Raw genomic sequence first — 19,971 nt, forward strand, 5'->3', positions numbered from 1 at the left:
CTGCAGAAGTTTTTCAGCGGCACAAATAAATCTTACATGCATGTATCCCTGATTCTGTTTCCACATTTGTAACTCTAAGTTACCCAAAGTCACCCAAAGCCAGAGAGCAACAGCACAACATAAGCATTATCTCACTGAGCCAAAAGTGACACCTAGGTTTTGTGAGGCTTCAGGATATCACTCTCTTGGCTTTCTTCCTGCTGAATGTAAAGAGGAATATGGGATCAAAAAGGGTCACCCTGACAGTCTGATTTCAAAGGCGCAGGCCACAGAGCCGCAGGGAGACCTGAGGGGACCTGGCTGCACTTTGAGCATGAATGAAACTCTAGCACAGGATTATAAATCCAGGGATTGATTTGACATTGCACACTACAGTTCCATGCCAGAATAACTTCATTCATTTAACAAAAGCATACTGTTCAGTTCATAGATGCATACCAACACAAGCTGGAGTAACGTAGTGATGTCACAACTTTACTTTTTCACATTTGTTCCATTTGTTATAATTAAGGACCAAGTATATGATGCTCCTTCTCTAGCCTCCTTCTATGACAACTGGCAGGTCTGCAGGGACATGAGGAGTCCTTGGGGCTCTTAAGTGGACCCCTCTTCCCTATTGTAGGTGGCAGTCACCTTCTGAAGATCTATCGAAAGCCTTTGCATTGAGTATTTTTGGGGAAAAATTAGTTGTGGCTGGCAGGGCAAGTTCAGAGCAGAAGGTGCCATGGCTAACGGGGCAGCCTGAAAGATTCCTTCATTATGCCAGGAGCCAATTAACTTTCTCTTAATAGCCACCATGGCTAGCCAGGCTGGTAATTCTGGTCCTGTTTCATTGAATCAATGACAGACATCCTGTTGACTTCAGTTTTGGATGGTTGGGCCTGCAGATGAAGAGTGGCAGCAAAACTCTTTGTGGGAAACTCTTGCCAGTTATGTTGGAGGATATATTGGTGTTTGAAGTGAGATGACTCATTTTAAACTCAGATTTTGGGTAAAGCAGCTCTTTTCCTGGCCAAGTCATATCTGACTCATTTACCACTGATGAATAAACGATAAAATGCTCCTGGCTAAGGCCCCTCTTAAGTTTTTCCCTTTCTTTCGTCTCTCTTTCTTTCTTTTCTTCAAGTGACAGTGCAGATTATTTTTTTTTATTTGATTTTCTCTGACAGGCTAAATGAAGAAAACCGTGAAAGCTGCTACGCTTTTTGTGTTTAATTTTACCAAAGCACAACTCTGCATTTTAAGATTCAATTGAAACTTGATTACAGACTTCAGAAGAGAACAGATATAGAAAAAAGCCTTTGTGGATAGGAAAGAAAACATGCATGATGCTAACAAAGATTTAAATACAGATGCAATTAAAGGAACCAGCATGCCCTAGAAAGCATTTCTAACTACCATAACTTTTGTGTGTTGATAACTGCTTATTCCCTAAGTGAGATACAGATTTAACTGATTAGAATTTTGCTTTGGCCAGACATCTGTTTCAGAAATCTTGCTATGAAAATATTCAATACAATGCTGTCCATGATACACTGGAGCTTCTGTACATTTCTTCTTAAAATGGAAAAATAAAAGGGTGTGGAGGGAGATCTCTGGCACTTACTACTTTTACAGCAAACAGTAAATCTTGAGAATGACATTTATCAGGATTTGACTTTATGGCCCTCATTCAGCCAAGCATAGGTTTTACTCAAATGGAAATGAAAACAGTGTCATTTTTAGATATTTCTCTCAGTGTTACTGAGCTATCAGTTGCATTTTGAGTCATGCTGCAATATATTTTATAGCAGTGAGACTGGTTGAATTGTGGGGTACAGCTAGCTGCCACCTAGGGCCACATTCTGTGTTTGTGCATCAGCTCACAGAGCTTTGCTTAGCGTATTGCTGTTTGGGTATCCACTTCAGCTGGGCTGAAGAACCTACATCTACCTGGCCATACCCCACAGGATCTGAAATCACAGCCAGGCTCAGGGGCCAGAGGATCTGCAGCCTTATCTTGCCCACCTTCCTCTCATCCCCCGGTGGAGGGTGCCTGAGGAAGAGAACTGGGAACAGAGATGTTGAAAGACAGCCTTGCTCTGCTTAGTCTGTAGGTCTTGATGGCTGTATCTGACCCATCCTGTGTAAAAGCTTCCAGGATACCTACCCAGGATACCTTCCAGATATAAATTTTTCAAAGGTGTTTTTCAACCATCTTGCAGTTTTGGTGTTCAGGTAGTGAATCCCACAGTTTCATCAGGCATTGCACTTCTTTTTCTTTGCTCTAAACTTATTAACTGGTAAATTCACTGAACATTCTGTAGTTATGAGAAATCAAAGATTTTTTTCCTTACTTTCTTGTCCACACTTAGCTGTCTCAAGACATTTTATTCCTTCTGGTATGAAAATAATTTCTTCTAATCATTCTTCTTGCCCCTATCTATGTCTTTTCTATTTCAACTTTTATTTTTTGATGGAGTAAGGACTGCATCCGGGACACCAGGTGTTGGGCATACTATATATTTATAAGGAAGATTAATGATGGGCATTTTTGTTGTTTGTTGTTCTTTTCTACTCTCGTTAACTCCAAGCTCTCAGTAATTGCCATCATAGTATACAAAAAATTAAATCTGTCCCCTCCCCCGCTTTGTGTATTACTTTGTATCTGTTTACCTTCTTTTCCACTCAGAAATGGTGCTATGGGCTTGAGGTCTGTCTAGTATCTGTAATTTTGCATCATCAACAAATGTCATCACCTAAATGTACTGGTACTCTGCCACGTCTTCTTGAGATGCTGTGGAATATCCTTCCATGATGAACATTCACCAGTATTATTATCCATTTCCTACGTTTGATGGATTGTTAATCCATGGCAGGACCATCTCTCATAACCTAAGTTCCTCAAAGCACTTGGATAAAATTTTTGGAAGACTTTCTTTGCAGAGGTATCACTTGATCCCTCTTCCTTCAGTTCCTTCAGAAACTTCTAATAAATTCGGGAGGCTTGACTTCTCTGCAAGAGTTAAGTCTTAACTCATAGCCAAATTACTATTATCTAAATGCCTATTAATTCTGTAATTTATTATAGGTGCTATCAATTTCCCCAATACAAACTTACTGTATGTCCTGTAGTTTCCAAAATGGGGATTGCATTTCTTACCCTCTCTACCTCCGGCATGGATGCTGAATTAAGCAGTGGAATATGCTCAATAATTATTTATATAGAAACATCATGATTACATTCCCTTAGAACTCAGTGGACAAATATCATTTGCTCTTAGCAATTTGGCAATGTTTAATATATCAGCTTGTTCTAGTGCTGATTCAGTTTAAGACAGTTCATCTGCAAATAATAAGATCTGCCTGATGCTTCTCTAGTGAACAGAGATATAAATAGTTCATTTTGCTCTTGTGCTTTACCTTCCTTGATGCTCCTTTTATGCTTTGATCATTTCTTCTAATGTATTTTGAAAGATCCTTTTATTATTAGTTTTTATGCCTTTAACATGTTGCTCTTCAGATTCTCCTTTTGGCCTCATTGTGGGTTTATATTGAACTTGCCAGTGTTTCTACTTTGTTTGCCTTATTTAGTCATGACTTCCTCTTTTGAGAGCTTATGTGTATTTACCTTATTGTGCTCTTAAACTGTGAAGTTTTTTTTCTTTTAGTTCCTTTTCTTTGATTCATACAGAGTCAATTTTTACTAGGATATACACTTACCCAGGATCTCTAATATGATGTCTTTAGGCACTCTCCAAATCATCTTCATGGTTTAGAAATGTACCTCTTTTTCCCCAGCTCTTTGCTACCAGAGGATCACTTTTCAATTACAATGCTCTTCCTTGAGACAGCTGAGTTAAATTAGAAACAGATTACGGCATAAAACAGCCATACCCCACCAGAAAATCTATCTTCTGTTCAGCGATTTTTGCGACTTGGAAGCATACCTTGAATTTTTATTTTTATGTGTGTGATGATGTAGCTATGAGGAATCCCTGTAATTCTAATTTATAAAATAAGGTAAGATAAATATTTGCTTTTTTTGGATGGTTTACAGGATTTATCTGTTTTTAAATATTGACTTAAAAAAAAAAAGTGCAGATACGAGCTATTTTAAATAGCATTCACATTAAATAATATGGTTGCAATTTACTTACAACTGCCACAGAGCAGTACGTAAAATGTCACAAGTTTAGCCAGACTTTATCCTTATGGCAGGATTCTCTCATCTCCTCCAATTGTTTTAATATAATCATTTGTTTTAGCAGTAACTACGAAGAGACTATTTCACTCTACAAGAGTGTGAACTGCATATAGAGAGGGGCATAGGTGAGCACCCTTTATGGCATACCCAAGTAATTAGACCGAATGCAAGAGGGCTCTGCTCCTAGGCACTTGCAATTTCAGTGAGCCACCATGAAGCTTTATGAAAAATCACAGTTGTGATTCTACATTCATTACAGTCCCAATCTGTGCCATTTGGGATCTGCCAATCCCACAGATCAGCCCAGATCAGACCCAAGCTCACAGTTACATTTCTGAGGAATTAGTCAGAGCATACAATATGGGTTGATTTTTTGCCTGTTTTGTGTTTTTATGCCAACTTCTTGTCAGCTACAGGAAGACAGACTGAACTGATATAACTAACAATGACATAATTGAGGTAACATAAATTTGGCCTGTCAGACTCTGCCCCCTTGATTTTTTATTTTATTTTTTGGAAAACTTTTGATTTCAGCTGAATGGGTATATATTGATTCACCTCTCAGAGTTATATGATTACAGTGTTTTTCGTTCTGTGCAAAGGGCTCTAAAACTTTACTTGCTCTCTCAAAAAGCTCTGGCCTAAGCTGTTATCCCATAAAGATGCATGTTTTTAATGATAAGCTGTTGGATAGATCCAGTGACTTCTCTTGCACAAATAATTTGAAGTTAAAGCACATGCACGAATCTTCAAAGCAGACTGGAGAAGGTTGAAAATACTCACACTGAGAGACAGCAGTTGGATTTGCCAAGGCACCTGAACCTCCTCTCCATTTCCAAAAAGGGCTTAGCATCTTGTGCTCGCATATACAAATTTCTACTGGTGCCTAGGCTCTGGCTGTTGCAGAATATTGGGATGTTGTTGGAGTGTGTTAGAATATACTAGGACACAGCACTCAAGGTTAGTCCTGGTGCTCAGAAGTGCCCTCATCAGGGAGAAATTGCCCAGGACTCAAACCACGAACGCGATCATCTCTGAGTTGTGCTACGTTCATGAGAATGTCAGTCCTATAGGCCAAATACATGTGAGCAGACTTGCATGTACTTCTTCCTTATCTCTTTATAAATAACCCAAACTCCCATTTCCACTTCCAGAAGTTTTCCAGAGCTCCATTCCTTCCTACTCTGCCAATCTCCAATTGAAATCTATTGAAAACTATTTCTTCCCAGTCGTTTATTCACAGCACAACCTAAAAGCTTAACTGTTACCTGCTTTCAAACTGCTCTCTTCTCAGACAGCCCCATAAGTCCCCGAGTGTTTAAGAGGGCCTACTGCACTTTTACTTTATGCCAGAGAAGCAGGTCCTCCAAGAGTGGCTGTAGAAAGTAGGAACATATAGTCAGCACAGAAGCGATATACAACAAGCATGGTCTGTACATGGAGTATGTTCCTTTACTATACCTGAGGACCTGAGCAGCAGGCTGAGCTCCATCCCACCTCTGTTGCCAGTGTGCCGCCTCTGCCGCAAGCCAGAACAATGCAAGGAAAAATAAAAAGACAGCAATGATTTTTTTTTAAAGATGTCTCAATAAACATATTTTGGTAAGCTCTCTGGGCTTCTACTGCCTGTTGAGGAGAAGTGATGCCCTGCTGCATCTGTGCATAGGCAGGACAGTGCTTCCACCCAGCTTTGCTCTGTCCAAAGTGGCCCCTGCTGCAGCCTTCCTTGAAATCCTGCTTCACATCCCCACTCAGAAACAAGGGAGCTGCAGTGGTTATTGTACACATGAAAATGTCTCCGCTGTATAGAGAGGAACAAAAGACTAGAGATTTATAGATTAACAATCTTTTCTGGTTACTAACCCTTTGGAAAGTGATTAGTCTGAAAAACATCTTTTTCACGTAGCATTCATCCAACTTATTTTTCAATATACTAGCTGTAATCATTCCAAATCATAAAGGAATAACCTGTATAAAACCATTTAAAGAGACACTTCTGATTTTTTCATTGGGAAAGACTTTTAATAAAGTCCAGACTAATTTAAAATTCTCTGGCTTCCTTGCTAAATAAACTACCAAAGCCCATGCAAGCCCCCATTAATTACTTCCCTCTCCACTCCCCCCCATGGGATCTCATGAGCTTGTACTTTCTGAAGTATTTTTTACTGAAGCTAATCATTATACCGGCTTATCAGATTTAACTGTTAAATGCCTGTTTTATTTATTAATTTGTGTTTACTTTTTGCCCTCCCCTCATTTCAGAATTGCTTGAAGTGATTAGTTTTAAGGAGGTCTTAGACTCATTTCTATACTGTATCCTGCCAGATTGAGGTGACAAATGGTGTATGTCAAAATTCTTACACCCTTCAATGGTGAGGTCTCACCGTGGTCTCAAAAGCTCCCCATTTTATAATTACCAGCATAATCCTCGGTTGCAGTAGCTTGTTACGTACTAGGAATTATATCACTTCCCAACGGCTCAGTGTATGTCCCCATTTGATACTTACTGGATGTTTTAGAGCTCATCTTGCCTAAGCTGAATGTTTCCCAGAGGCTTTCAAATAAAAGAAACACTTATGATTTGATGAGATATTATTAATGGATATCTGTCTATGACAGCGATCTGTTAATAAGGTTTAGGATTTGGTCTCAGAAGTGGCAGGCAGACAGGCAGGCAGGCAGCCAGGCAAGGAATTTATTAAAGCACAGAATCAAAAGTCAGAGGACTGAGGAACTCCACAAGAAATGTTGCTAACTACTTGGCTACTAGTGAACCATTTTGTTTTAATGGTATGGGCCCACTTAGAAAAACAAATGCGTGTATTTTTAGTTGCAGATGCTTGCAAAATAAAAGTATCACAGCTATTTTTTTCGCAAAATTATTTGATTCTGTTGACACAAAGCATGTACATTTCTGGACAAAAAGTTATAAAATATTCTGACATATTTTAATATAAACAGGAACATTTTAAGTGATTGCTTGGATCTAAAATGTTTTTCCACTTGACATTTGTTTATACTTCCTAGGAAAGAAACTCTATTTATGGATAACTGAATAACACAAATAAACATCAGAGAGAGCTGAAAAATCAGCTTTGATTATGCATGAAAATCTACAATGTCATTGTGTACTCTTGTGCCGTGTTCTGATTGCCTGTTTATTTTTACAGAGCTGCTGGCGAGCCCATGGAAGAAGAGCCAGCCTTGTGAAGTGCCAAGTCCTCCCTGATATTTCCTGTGGGTGACATCATTGTGTATCCCCCCAAAGCACCCTCAGACATGTCTTGTCTGCTGCTTGGGTGGCACGGATCAGATGGAACATAAACACTGGGCACAAAACTCTGAATAGCAGCTTCACTTGTTCTTTGGATGAACTTGAAAGGGCCCTAAAGATTCCTTAAATGTAACCGCTACAATTCTAGAGTTACAGTAAAACAGGCTTGGGAGAAAGAGCCTAGAGCATGCTTTTTATATGCTGTTTGACCCACTCACCAACATGAATTGTGAAATAGAGTATTACAAAATTCTACATGATAGATTATAGATACAAGAGTTGCAACAGCCAGCAAAATACTTGGTAAACTCCATGAATCACTTTCTGACACTTTTTACTGGGTAATTTTTTTCATACTGTGTTAAACTGTTAATAGAATTTGTTTTCTTTGCTTTGTGTAATGAAGAAAAAAAACCTTTTATTTTACGTGCTGTTTTTAACCCCTTGTAATTAGTTCTAGCAGAACGAGTAAAAGGTGTGTAAACTAAGATGAGGGATTTTAGCTAAAGGGAAAGTACTTCTTATTGTACTATAAATCCCCCAAAGTACTGTGCTTGGTGGTGCTTTTTTTTTCTTTTCCCTTTTCCCGGACATATCTCCCCATTTTATGTAACCTTTTCTATCATAAAATCACATTCACGATTCCCTAAAATGAGCGACCTTCTGTCTTTAAAAAAGTGCTGTACCCGCCGTAGTTGACAGTAGCTCTCACCAGATGTGCAGCAGAGATCAAGTAGTCTCTGAAAAATGGATGGCTTTCCAAATGTGTTTTTAGTTTGTTCCAAAATGTTTCTGTGTCCTGACTCTGAGAGCAGCAATCGGCAGCGGCTGCGTGCAGCTCATTTGGAGCTCAGGTGTTTCCGTGGAGGTTGCGTGGGGAACGTTTTTACAGGTTGTCGTGTGAATACAGACTGATTCTTTTATGTAGTCCTGCACCGAGAGAGCTGATGTTGCTTGAGAAGTTTCCAAGGGTTTAGGCTTTATTTTAGATCCCCCAAATGCAGCAAGCTTTCCCTGCAATGTGACATTAGCTGTTTGATTCTGTGTTGGTGAACGTAACATAGAACTGTGCCTTTAGCTGATAATGAACGCTTAAACTATTACACGTGTTGCCTTACCATCAGAGAAAGAGATAGGGCATGTATGTAAGATGACTTCAAATGAACAAAATTGTGCTACAGCAACTTTTATTTTGTTTACAACTTTCTCACCTAATGAACCCTGGGAGATACCTTGAAGTATTCTGCTTGCAGCCAGTATTTGGTAGCTCGGTTGGCTTTTAAAATCAAATGATGTTCATTTTTATACATTTTCCAAACTCAAAGTATATATTAAAGCCATAAGTGAAGACTGTCATGCTTTTTATTGTGAAATCTGAAAGAAACCTTAATTAAAACAAGATTTTGGTGAAGGCCATGATATGAAAGATAGGGAACAATATGGTTTCAGTTATAGGCAGACTCAAACCTGTAAATCAAAGATGAAAGATTTCACTCAAATAGAATTATATAATTCTCTTTTGTTATGCAGTCAGACTATATCTTTCATGCATTTGGGTTTGTTTACGATTAGCATTTTAATTTTAAAGACTTTTATTACTTACACAAAAGCTCTCTGCTACAAGTTAGAAATCTGAGGCATGCTTTGAAAAGGGAAATCTAAAAAAGGAATGTCATTTCCTATAATGCAAAGTAAACTTTTATTCCAAAAGGCTTACTCTAAAATGGATGCATGCCCCTCAGAAAGTAAAATAAAATTCTACCTGCCATTTACAAGCCAAAACCATGCTCGTTTTAGTAATGCAAAGGGTCCCAGCCGGCTAAATTAACTCCTGGTGCAAGCCACCTTGCCTGACTTTGAGCTGTTCTGAAGGGACTGTTCACATGACTAAAGCAATCAGAAGTTCACCCTTTATTTTTAGCAGACTTGTGATGGCAATCTTACTTGCCATTTACTGCAATTTACTTGTGGTCTTCAAAGAAGTATCCCTTCAAGGAAACCAAGGACCATAGCTGATCAGTTGGGTAATTTGTAAAGCTTTTCACATTTTGAAATAATAGCTGCAAAATTTTAATTGAGTGCACAGTAAGATCATTTTAGAATTAACCCCACAAATGTAAAATCTGTGTCCTTAGCTTGCATGAAATGGAATATGAATTGCAGCTTGAAAAGTGATTTACAAACTTTGCCAATTAAAATCTATATTCTGGGGTGAAAATCAGCTAAAGCTGTCCTTTGTAGCTGGAAATGCTTTTAAAATTCCAGAATAATTTGAATTAAACCACATTATAAACTCACACTTATGCATTTATACAGGCATACTCCCAGACAGACAACTAGACATGCTATTGGTTAAAGTCAGGATCATTTGGATAAGCAAACGTGCAAATAAACTACACACAGATTGTGTCCAGAACTCTGCTCTCACTGAAGCCAATTGCAAAATCCTCTTTGATTTCGGTGGGAGATGGATCAGGACCTGTTGTTTTTTTTGTGTGTGTGTGTGCTTTCTTTTTTTTTTTTTTTTTAAGTCCAGAACACCATTACTTTTTGATTATGTCATTACAAGGCACCGTACAGCCCTCTGGGAAATGATTGAGGCTTATGGTGAATATCAACACTTCCTTCCAAGCAGACCTGGGCTTTCCGAGAGGGCAGTTTCACTTGCTGCTGTTTTCTTCTCACAGGATTTTTTATTACCATCAATAGCTCCCTATGGATTGCAGTTAAAACATCTCCCAGCAATTTCAGTCACACTTCCAGGGAAATATTCACATGGACACTCTTAAAAATGCCCGGTTTTAGCTGGACCCAACAACAGATTCCAAGAATTTCAGAAAGGTGCATGAACTGCATGTTTTTCTGCTTCTAATGTTCAAATCCAGAGGCTTAGGAGCTCTTTTTGAAGAAACGTCATAGACTCATGTCTCCTATGGACCTCTGCTTAGGTGAAGGAGATTGACACTTCTGAAAATTAAGTTCCAGATATTTCTAGCCAGCTGCCAAAATATCAACATCTGAGCTTAGATTACTTCTAAAAAATGATCTGAAATGGGTAAATAGTATGGGAGTAAATGATGATGCCTGTGTTCACAGAGACAGTGAAGCTGAGGAGGTGGCAGGGAGCCTTCAGAGCCAGGGTGGCCCTCTGGCTGGTGCTGGTGGCATGGGGCCTGCAGGTCCCACAGCACCACCATGCCAGGCTGTTAGCAGCAAACCCTTGCCTTGCAGGGATTGCACTCCACTTCTGGATCAAGATTTCCCTAAGCCAGTGATCAGCTGAATGAGAGATGCCACAGTGGGAAGTACCCCTGACATGCTTGCTCCAGTCAATATTCTTCCCTAGCGTTAGAGGCTGCATATTGAGCTCAATGGCATATTGGTCTTTTTGTGCATTCTTAGGTCCTTAAGTTCATAGTAGAGCTTGAAAACTAAAAAATTATATGGCCCAGGCTATCAAGAAAAAAATAAATCTTATTTAGCTTAACGCTTTTACCTGGACTGGAGAGGGAACAATGATAGGAACAGCAAATCTTGAAACTGCTAAATCCTGTCTTGCACTTCATTTCTGGACTCTCTGTGTAGGAGTTCTGTATGTACTAGTTTGGCTTTAATATGATCTGCAGCAATGAAATGCTTGATTATATTATCCTTCTTCAGGCAAAATGTCTAGCAACCAAACAAAGTTCATGGGAATTTTGCCAGTGTAAAGATGACAGAATGAGTCCCTTTTTAAGTTACGTACCTCCTTAATTTTACATTCAGTGAAAATTAAGTAACTAATTTGAGGCAAGTGAATTCAAGGAAAATAAAATCATTAAGCTATCTTAAATAAACACCATAAAATAAAAAGAAAATAAAAACAGCTGTCATGTAAACAAAGTTGACTATTTCTTTACTTTGCAAAAAAGTCAACAACAAACTGCCAGCTGAAAGAAGGTGGCAAAATGAATCCCTCTCTCGAGTATGTGATGTTTGATTTAATGTCTTATCTAAGTGCAGCCTCCCTAAAAAGCTGAGAGTCATAACCAGAGATGAAATATTAGAAGGGTTATGCTGCAGCCAACGCTGTAGAGAACAAGAATGTAGAGACTGACTAATTTGTGTAGACAGACAGCAGGACACTTCTGGGGCAATGTGTCTGGGACGAAGAATTAGAGGGAACTTTTCCAAAGGCGCTGGTGGCTGTGAGGCAACTAACTTCTATTAACTTGCAGGGACAGGAGGTGCCCAGCAAGCACTTGCTCTTTGGGAAATGCCCCCTGTCTCACAGACATGCCCATATGTTTACAGACATGAACCTCATTACACAGATTTTGTCCTAAACAGCAACAGCCAGGAGTGCTGCCTTGAAGTCTGTGCCACGTATTTGCCCAAGAAGCATTCAGCCCCTCGCAGACACTTCATGGCAGGAATGATAGAGGGGAGGGCTTTTTTCTATAGCAGCCTTTCCAGGAGTGTAACAGTGCATGGTTGTTGTATTTTGAAGGGTCACAGTGGAGCTTTCTGAACCATTATGCTTTTTTTTTTTTTTTTTTTTTTTTTTTACAGACTCCATATGGAAGTAAAACAGAATATGCATGTGGCAGGGCAGGGTGTGGGGGTGTGGGGTGTTTGTGTGGGGGGAAGGGAACCTGCTGGGAAGTCATTTCTCTAAAATCGAGCTTCTGCTACCTATTTTTTGTCCTGAATTTTGAGCAGTTTGGATTTTTAATTATGATTTAAGCTTCTATTTTGTCATGTCACTTGCTTCATTTTTTGCCTGTAATTGAATTTGCCCTTGTAGCACATAGAAAGCCAGAAAAAAGAAGTTGCCTTTTCTGACAGATGCCCCTGCCCTTGGTGTGGGAATGAGAATAGCTTATCTTTGTCACTTCTAGCAGCAATTAAATGTTTCATTTTTGTGACAGATCCAAACTGGAGTGGTATTTTATGAGTACGATTTAGCTGGCTGTCTGCTGATTGTTAAAAAAAAGAAATTGTGAAACTTGCATTCCTCTCTAACCTCAAAAGGGACCCATTTTGATTTTAACAATGTAATATTTTCACTTGATCCAAAAGGTTTTTTGTCCCATGACATCTTGTTACTAGCTCGGTTTTAGTCTCTAGCAAATAACACACCACAGAGAGCAAAGACCAAGGAGGACATTCCAGCAGCTATTAATTATAACTCTCATACACAATCCTTCATCCTGCTCTAGTGCTGTGCTCTGTGCTTCAGTATATTAGGAGAGTTTATAGCAAAGTATAGATTATTCTGCATAATCAAAGATACTCCTGTTCAGATGTTAATTAGTTCACTGTGATTTGGGCTGCAGTTTATAAGGAATACATGCTCCTGTGTGGATGGTCTAGAGGCAAGTGAGGTATGAAACTAATGGCATTGGTACTGCACAGTGAGAGTGATTCTGTGTTAAAATCTCTACACATCATCCCCTTCCTGACGGTATGCCTGAATGGCTAGAGGCACATTTGCAACAGCAGAGCCATAGGATGACCTTATTCAAAGACCACTGCAAACCCTTCTGTAACAGGCTGTGGATAAGGTCTGGGAGGTAGTTAGTGAAGAAGCCTTCACTTTGCACCAAGTCCACACCCAAACTGCAAAAAAAGTTCAGATACAAATCTGAACTCTGCTACACATCCCTATTTCTGATATGAAGTGCCAGTTCTGCCTCTAGAAAAGTCTGTCTGAAAGAGCGCTGGCACCAGTGGATATTTATCTATTGAGTTCTGCAGGCTTCAGAAGGGTGTATGCGTCATGTGTTATGGGAACAAGTTCATACTCATGTCTCTTGCTGCTTAATTTACTGCTATTTTATATTTTGTGATTGGCTTAATATTCTAAGTTAAGATGCAGTAGGAAAGCATAAAGCAATACCTGGTGAACTCATAACTAAAGCTTTCAAAACAAAATTACTGCTGTGGGTTTTTACAACACTGACTTTTCCATCTAGGGATGCACAGCTGAAATGTCTATTTTTTTCTTTGAAAATTGATGTTGCTATCTGTTTCTATGATAAAAAACAGTCCTTTTGCTCAGAGCACTAGAAGTTTATCTGTAATTTGTCTTTCCAGGCAGATCAGATTCTAAGAGATAAAGTACCAGTGGGACCAGTCCAAAGGGCAAAATTTTTAAAGGTCAATAGTAATATTTCTGTAAAAGTAAGGGGAACCTGTGGATTATTATTATTATTTCTGATACGTTTTTGTATCTGAAAGTATCCAATGAGTAACGTTAAGTAATATTGTGCTCCAAAACTTCATTGGTTATAGATATATGAGCATTGGATTGGCGTGAAATAGTCTTCAACTAAGTTGTAAAAATTTCTTTTGTTTTGTGTTTTGTAAAATTCTTTGGCTATAGTCTTGTCCTAGTGTGAATAAAAGCTATTTGAAGTAAGCTTGTTTGACACTCTGAGCCTTTTTTTTTTTTTTTTTTAATCAGCTCTGAAAAGAAGTGGAGCTTTGAACATGCCACCCTGGTTGGATCATAGGAATCTGACTGTTAAAATATAAAGGGCGGAGCATAGTGAAGCTGGAGTGCATAAAAAAGGAACCACAAATGTTAATATAAAAATAATGTTACATAGCAGGCTAAAACCCACACAAAACAGAGCGTTGCAGAGCTATGGCTTTAACACCAAGCTCATATTCTGTAGTTCTTTTGGCTCATTGTCCTGAGGCGTTGCAGAACACATAATTCTCCTCCCAGTTAAGCAATTTAAATAGTACATGCGCTGTTTTGAAAGCCATAAGGCCCCTACTTTGTGGGAGGTGGGGAATACGCAGCATGCTGCAGCAATGCTCTGGACCATGGTATCGCGCCAGCTCCACTGCTGTAAAACTTGGAGTTATATGGATACAACAGAACTGGTTTTAGAAAGGTACTCCACGAAAGCAGGGAGTAAGGAAGGGCTGTGCTTGCTGTGAGCATGCTTTGTTCACATGCACAACATCAAAAGTAGCTCACTGGTTTAGGCCTCTGAAATTGCTCCTGTACGTGGAGCTTCATGCACTTAAATTTGAAAATCGAGCAGGCAGAAGGGTAACTGGAAGTACAGGCACTGGATTTGCACATGCAAATCCCTACCTCCTGGCACATATCCAGAGTGGATATTCACATATTCAGAGGTGGATTAAAGCCAAAATGAAGCAAAGCACAATCCTGTGATTTTAGCTTATGTTCGTTCTTCAGAATAATGCATCTTTTTCCTTTCTGGGGAAAAGGACTCCAGTCCCAGAAAGCCATCTCTCTACTCCAATCAATAAAATACTGTTTGAAAATTGGGGCTTGTAGCATGCAATTTCCTTGGCATATTTCAAAGAAGTTCCATGCCCAAAGGAGCTTAATCTGTCCAGTCTATCTATCTGCTTCTCTGCTTTGCTTGCTTCCTGCGATACCATTGTGATAGATTGCAGAGCCCTGTGATAAATTGCATTCATCATGTCTTTCTGGCTGCCTCACCTGCATTTTGTACATTAAACCACCTCTCCCGGGACTACTTCTAACATTCCAACCTTGTGAGAGGTTTCAGATAGTCACTATTTCTGCTTTAAAATCAACCTGCCACAGATATGACCCTGCCTTTGAGAAGTGTAGTGGGTTTTCGGAAACCTTCAGACTAACGATACTTCTAGGAATCTCCTGTAGGTGGGTGGGAGTGAATTCTTCCACATTCCTTCTCCCGTGCTTTTTCACTGCTTCCCCTGGAGATCCTCCTCCCTGGGAAAAATCTTTCTTTCCACTGGCAGCTCTGAAAGGAGTAGCATGAGTTGGATGGCTCCTTGTCAGAAAGGCTAAATAGTATCTATAAAAGCTGGATGGATATGTGTTGAGCCATTGCTTTTCTTCTTTATTTCTGCCTTTTCCCATCCAAATGAGAGGAAGATGATGTCAAAACTGTGGATTCAGAATACTATTGAGATAATTTTATTATTATTATTTTTAATCAGAGAAGGCTCTTATTTTTCTTTTTGCTACCACAGTGCACCGGGTACAACACTTAATTCATACACCTCTCCTGGGCTCTTGGAAATGAAAGCGTTTGGGGATTTCTGTTATTTCCTTCCCTAGGTTTGCCTACAAATGGGAGCAGGTCCAGTGAAAACCCAAAGTGAAGTTCTGTACTTTAACAGAAATTGAGTAAAGGTATGGATCCAAGATTTTGTGCAAACTTTAGCTTATTTACAGCTCTTAGCTTGTATGCTGCTTCAAGCTGGGCTTCTCTATCCACGTATCACTGAAAAATGCCCATTATGACTGCCACATTAACGTTTTCATAGGTTAGTAATAGCTAAATAGAGCACTGCTGGTAAGATCCCAAATTTCCTCGTTTGTGATATGTTTAAATTATAGTAAACATCATATTACATCATTAATGTCATTATATCATTTGAATATGTTGGCTTTTGACTGTCTTCTAATTAAATATTAGCCTGTGCTAAAGTTACGAAAACACAAATCCACCAGTCAATCAATCAAGGTTAAAATATACATTACAAATTTATGTTCCTTCAACTCACTACAGGTTCACTTTCCATATTCACAGTACCTGATCTTAGCTTTGATGAATACACAGAGACCCAATCTAACCCTCCAACGTATGTGTAGGGTAACACAACCAGCAAAAATCTATCATTTTTCTCAGTGTTACAGTTAATATAGTTTTGAGCATCTTTCTGGAACATCTAGAGTTAATCTAGTCTTGTTATAGTTAATTGAGTCTATGAGCAGAGCTAAATTAGATGATTCCCTGTTCTAGCTACCAGGTGTGGCAGGAAACATCACAACTGATTCTTAGGAAACAAAACTCAAATGTATTCTGTAATGGATTTCTCTCAGTCTTAGCTATCGCTCATCCTTCCTTCATAACCATTTTGCATAAATATGCATGATGTTAAACAAAATGCTAAAGTATATTGGCTGTCACTAGAACCGACATGGAACAAATCTGTGTCTAATGCCTCAGCCAGTAGGAACTGGTTCCATCTGCCTCTGAGCTACTGCCTGCAGTGGGTGTTTGGGTTTGTACTGAAAGTTGAGTATGTAGCCTAAGAACAGCTGTGACACCATTTATAAACAGGAAAAAAAAAAAAAGGAAAAAACAAGAGAGAAAAAAAAAACAGAAATCTTTAAATTATGTGGATTCCAATTATCCTTTAAAATGTCCAGCACAATATTTCACGAGTAATAACATCAGAGTGTAGTGTTGCTTTGCCATGAAATCTTTGGAATTTCCAGGAATATCAGATCCTGAAAAATCACTCCATCTTCATTGACTTACAATGTTGCTTTCATTAGAGTCAGTATCTGCAATACGGATGTAAATCTGGAGTGGTGTCAGCTCCTCCTGAGCCCTCTTTGTAATGATAACCACACCTGGACAATCACGTACTCATGGTTGCTCTCCTTTCCTCCAGTGTAGGTCCATATAACACTGTCTCTGATTACTAATTGATGGTCCAACATGGAAGCAGTGGTACTAGCCACAAGCCATGTTTCCTTGGGCTCTCATGCAGATCTTTCTGCTTCTTGGTGTGACTGATCATGTCTCTCATTGGAAAGTGTTTTATTGATTGAGTTGAGAGGATCTAGAGAGGATTGATGGTGGCTAACAAGTATTTTTCTGCATGGGCCTTTTTATTTTTCCAGTTAGGAGAAAATTATGCAGGAAAAGAAAAAATTATTGAGATTAGTATTGAAGTGCTGAGGAATGGTCAGTACTACTACACACCAGGTCTCCTTCTCTTCCTTTTCAATAGGAATTAGACTTATTCTGAACAGCAGAATATCCTGAACTGTATTACTTTTTTTTTTTTTTTTTTTTTTTTTAGTACTTTGTAAAACTGAGTGAATTATAGAGGTCTTTCTATTGCAGTGGTACTCATCATGAAAACCCAAGACCCTTATAAACACTTAGAGTTTCATCTTCACAACAGCCACAAAAGCAAGCAAGTTTTTGCCTCTTTTCATAGATAGGATTAAAAGAGTTTTTTGAGCATCTACGAAAAAAAAAAAAATGTAGCTGATAGAAGAGCCTCCTGAGCTACAGTCCTAATGCCAGCACCCAGGCAGTCCATGTGACTATATTTCTTCCAGATGCCTTCACACCATAAAGTAAGTGTGTGTGTGCTTGTGACTTTAGATGCTGAATCTGCCTCTTCTAATTTTAGCTCATTGTTTGAGCTTGCTTGTTCTCTGGCATGTGTATTACTTACTGGAACATTGCTAAAGAACAAAAACATTTATTTTTTCACAGAAGACAGTATGAGCATATAGAGGAGATGTGGGATTTTTATGAATCATATCCTGTAGTTTCCTTGTTTTTTGGTATTTTTTTTTTCTTACTTGCTCTTTGTTATTCAATGACCTTTACAAAACAGAGAGAATTGTTTGGGTTGTGTAAAAATCCAGGCACAAGAACTAGACCTTTCTTTTATCCTGCTAGATGTGTTGGCTGTTGTAAGGCAGATGGCAAGGAACACAAAAATATCAGTAAATACCACACTTGTGCAAGGAATAACAACCGAACAACTTCAAATCAGGCTTCAGGGGATTTGAAAGGAAGTTATCTCAAGCCTATCACTGTCTATAAACATAAGATCGTGGTTCTTATTACCAAACAAAGACATGTTGCCACAGACCTTATGCCCCACAGTAACCTTAGAGGTTCAATAGATGGATAACCAGAATAGGCACAGGCTGCATGCACGCCAAACCTTCCTAAATGAATGAAAAGCAAAGCCCTAACTCACTGCAAGTAGAGTTGGGAATTTTGGAAAAACATGCTTCTTGCTAAACAGGTGATTTCTCAAAACTGCTTCTATCTTCTGTCTACTTAGACTTCCTTTGAGTAGCATTAGGGACTTTTTAAGATGTATTTTGCTTGAGCCTCCTACGTGCAGTTATCTAACCATCTTTTAATGCATGTAAGAAGCAGTGTGACACTGGTCATGGGATTACCCTTGCTAGGCTGTAACTTTATGTCTTCCTGTAAGACTCTTTTAGAAAGTCTGAGGTGCTATGCTCAAAATACATGCTCCTGATTAGAGGCAACCAAAAGGCTGGAAACAAGTATGTGTGTGTATCATGCATAAGGAGTGAGAACTGTGTGAGCACCAGCTGGCTGAGTGAGGCCTTCACAGCAAAGAGCACCAGGACATGATTCAAAAGGTCTGGGATATCCTTCATCCCCTTGCAGAATCAGAAGCTGTTGCCGACAACCCCGTGAGAGTCTATAGAAGGTCTAAGCCTGTGGTCAAATGCTGTGAATATCAGGGTCATTGGGAAGGATGAGAAAACTTCAGAGTTGCACCTGAAAATGGATCGTGAACCATGATATCAACACCAAGTGGTATCTGAGCAACTTGGAGGGAAGTTTAAAAGTGAGATCACAGCAGACAGTGTCTGCTGAGCTCCTGTCTTTAGTTCAAAAAGAATGAAGACGCAAGGTCACAATATAGGAAGAATTATTCTGTATAACACCCATCACCTCCTTGTGTTATGCACATATTCCTAGGAAAGGAATTTTAAGGACTGTAGGAGCTATGTCTAAACTCTGACATGAAAATATACTCCAGAGAGAGGCTACACCATATTCTACGTAATTCCATGATCTAATTCACAAATGGCACAATGTTTACTAAAGGAGGTGCGCTAAGTCAAACAAGAGTGACAGACAGGAACAGAAACATTGATCACATTAGATCTGCCATTTCTTCTCCATTCAGTAGTAATCATATACATAGTGGTGTGCTATTGCCAAGCTCCCTGGCAGCAGGCTGTGAGTTACTGCACGTGGAAGTCACACAATCCAGCAGGTTAGTGAGATGAGGTGGCTGGGATGCTGGCAGGCATGCTCCAATAGCACATCTGTTTGCTTTGCAGGCTTTTAGACAAAATTTAATGTGCATATGAAGGATGCTAGACTGACAGCCCTAGAAACTTGCTATGAGATTTGAGACAAGTGTATTATGTTTTCTTACTTGGTATTGTTGTTTATTTCTTGGGCTTCTTCTTTTAGTTGTGTTCATGCCTGTAGTATCTCAACCTACTATATCTTTTTCTGTATTATACCAGGAACAAACAAGTGTGAAGTCTGTTTATGCCTACAGAACCACACAAATCCAAAATACTTTTCTACGATAGTCATTATGGCATTAGACTGGCTGAAGTCACAATCCTAAAAATGTAACCAGTATGATTATTGAGGAATGCTACCTGCAGAATCAGAGTCAGGCCATTGTTAAAATTAGGGATCAGTATCTCCCGGTGCTGAGCTTCATAAATTTTGTGATGAACGCTCCCCTGCTCCTTAGTTCACCAGTCATAAAAGATTAATAATTACCTCATTTCTAGGTATTCCATGAAACAGAGAAGGCCTCTGTGAAATGCACTTTCCCTTGTATGCCCATGGTTTGAGCATTCTAACATTTTTCTGGGTAGATGTGCATCTGGCAATTTTAGACATTCTCATCCCTAGTCTTGTCTGATTTGGGAGATATGTCT

The 19,971-nt window shown here is 39.1% G+C and overlaps 1 protein-coding gene across 12 annotated transcripts in view; it reads left to right on the forward strand.

The window, feature by feature from the left end:
- Window positions 1–12,257, forward strand: part of HDAC9 (histone deacetylase 9) — a 480,477-nt gene extending 468,220 nt beyond the window's left edge. For all 12 annotated transcript variants that reach the window (XM_040545937.1, XM_040545942.1, XM_040545936.1 and 9 more), the window contains one exon: window positions 7,357–12,257. In XM_040545937.1, the coding sequence (XP_040401871.1) occupies window positions 7,357–7,396 (40 nt within the window). In that variant the 3' untranslated portion in view covers window positions 7,397–12,257. The remainder of the gene's footprint in view (window positions 1–7,356) is intronic.
- The last annotated feature ends 7,714 nt before the right edge of the window (window positions 12,258–19,971 follow it).

The sequence above is a fragment of the Cygnus olor genome, chromosome 2 (genome assembly GCF_009769625.2).
Source record: "Cygnus olor isolate bCygOlo1 chromosome 2, bCygOlo1.pri.v2, whole genome shotgun sequence".
NCBI classification, from domain to species: Eukaryota; Metazoa; Chordata; class Aves; order Anseriformes; family Anatidae; genus Cygnus; species Cygnus olor.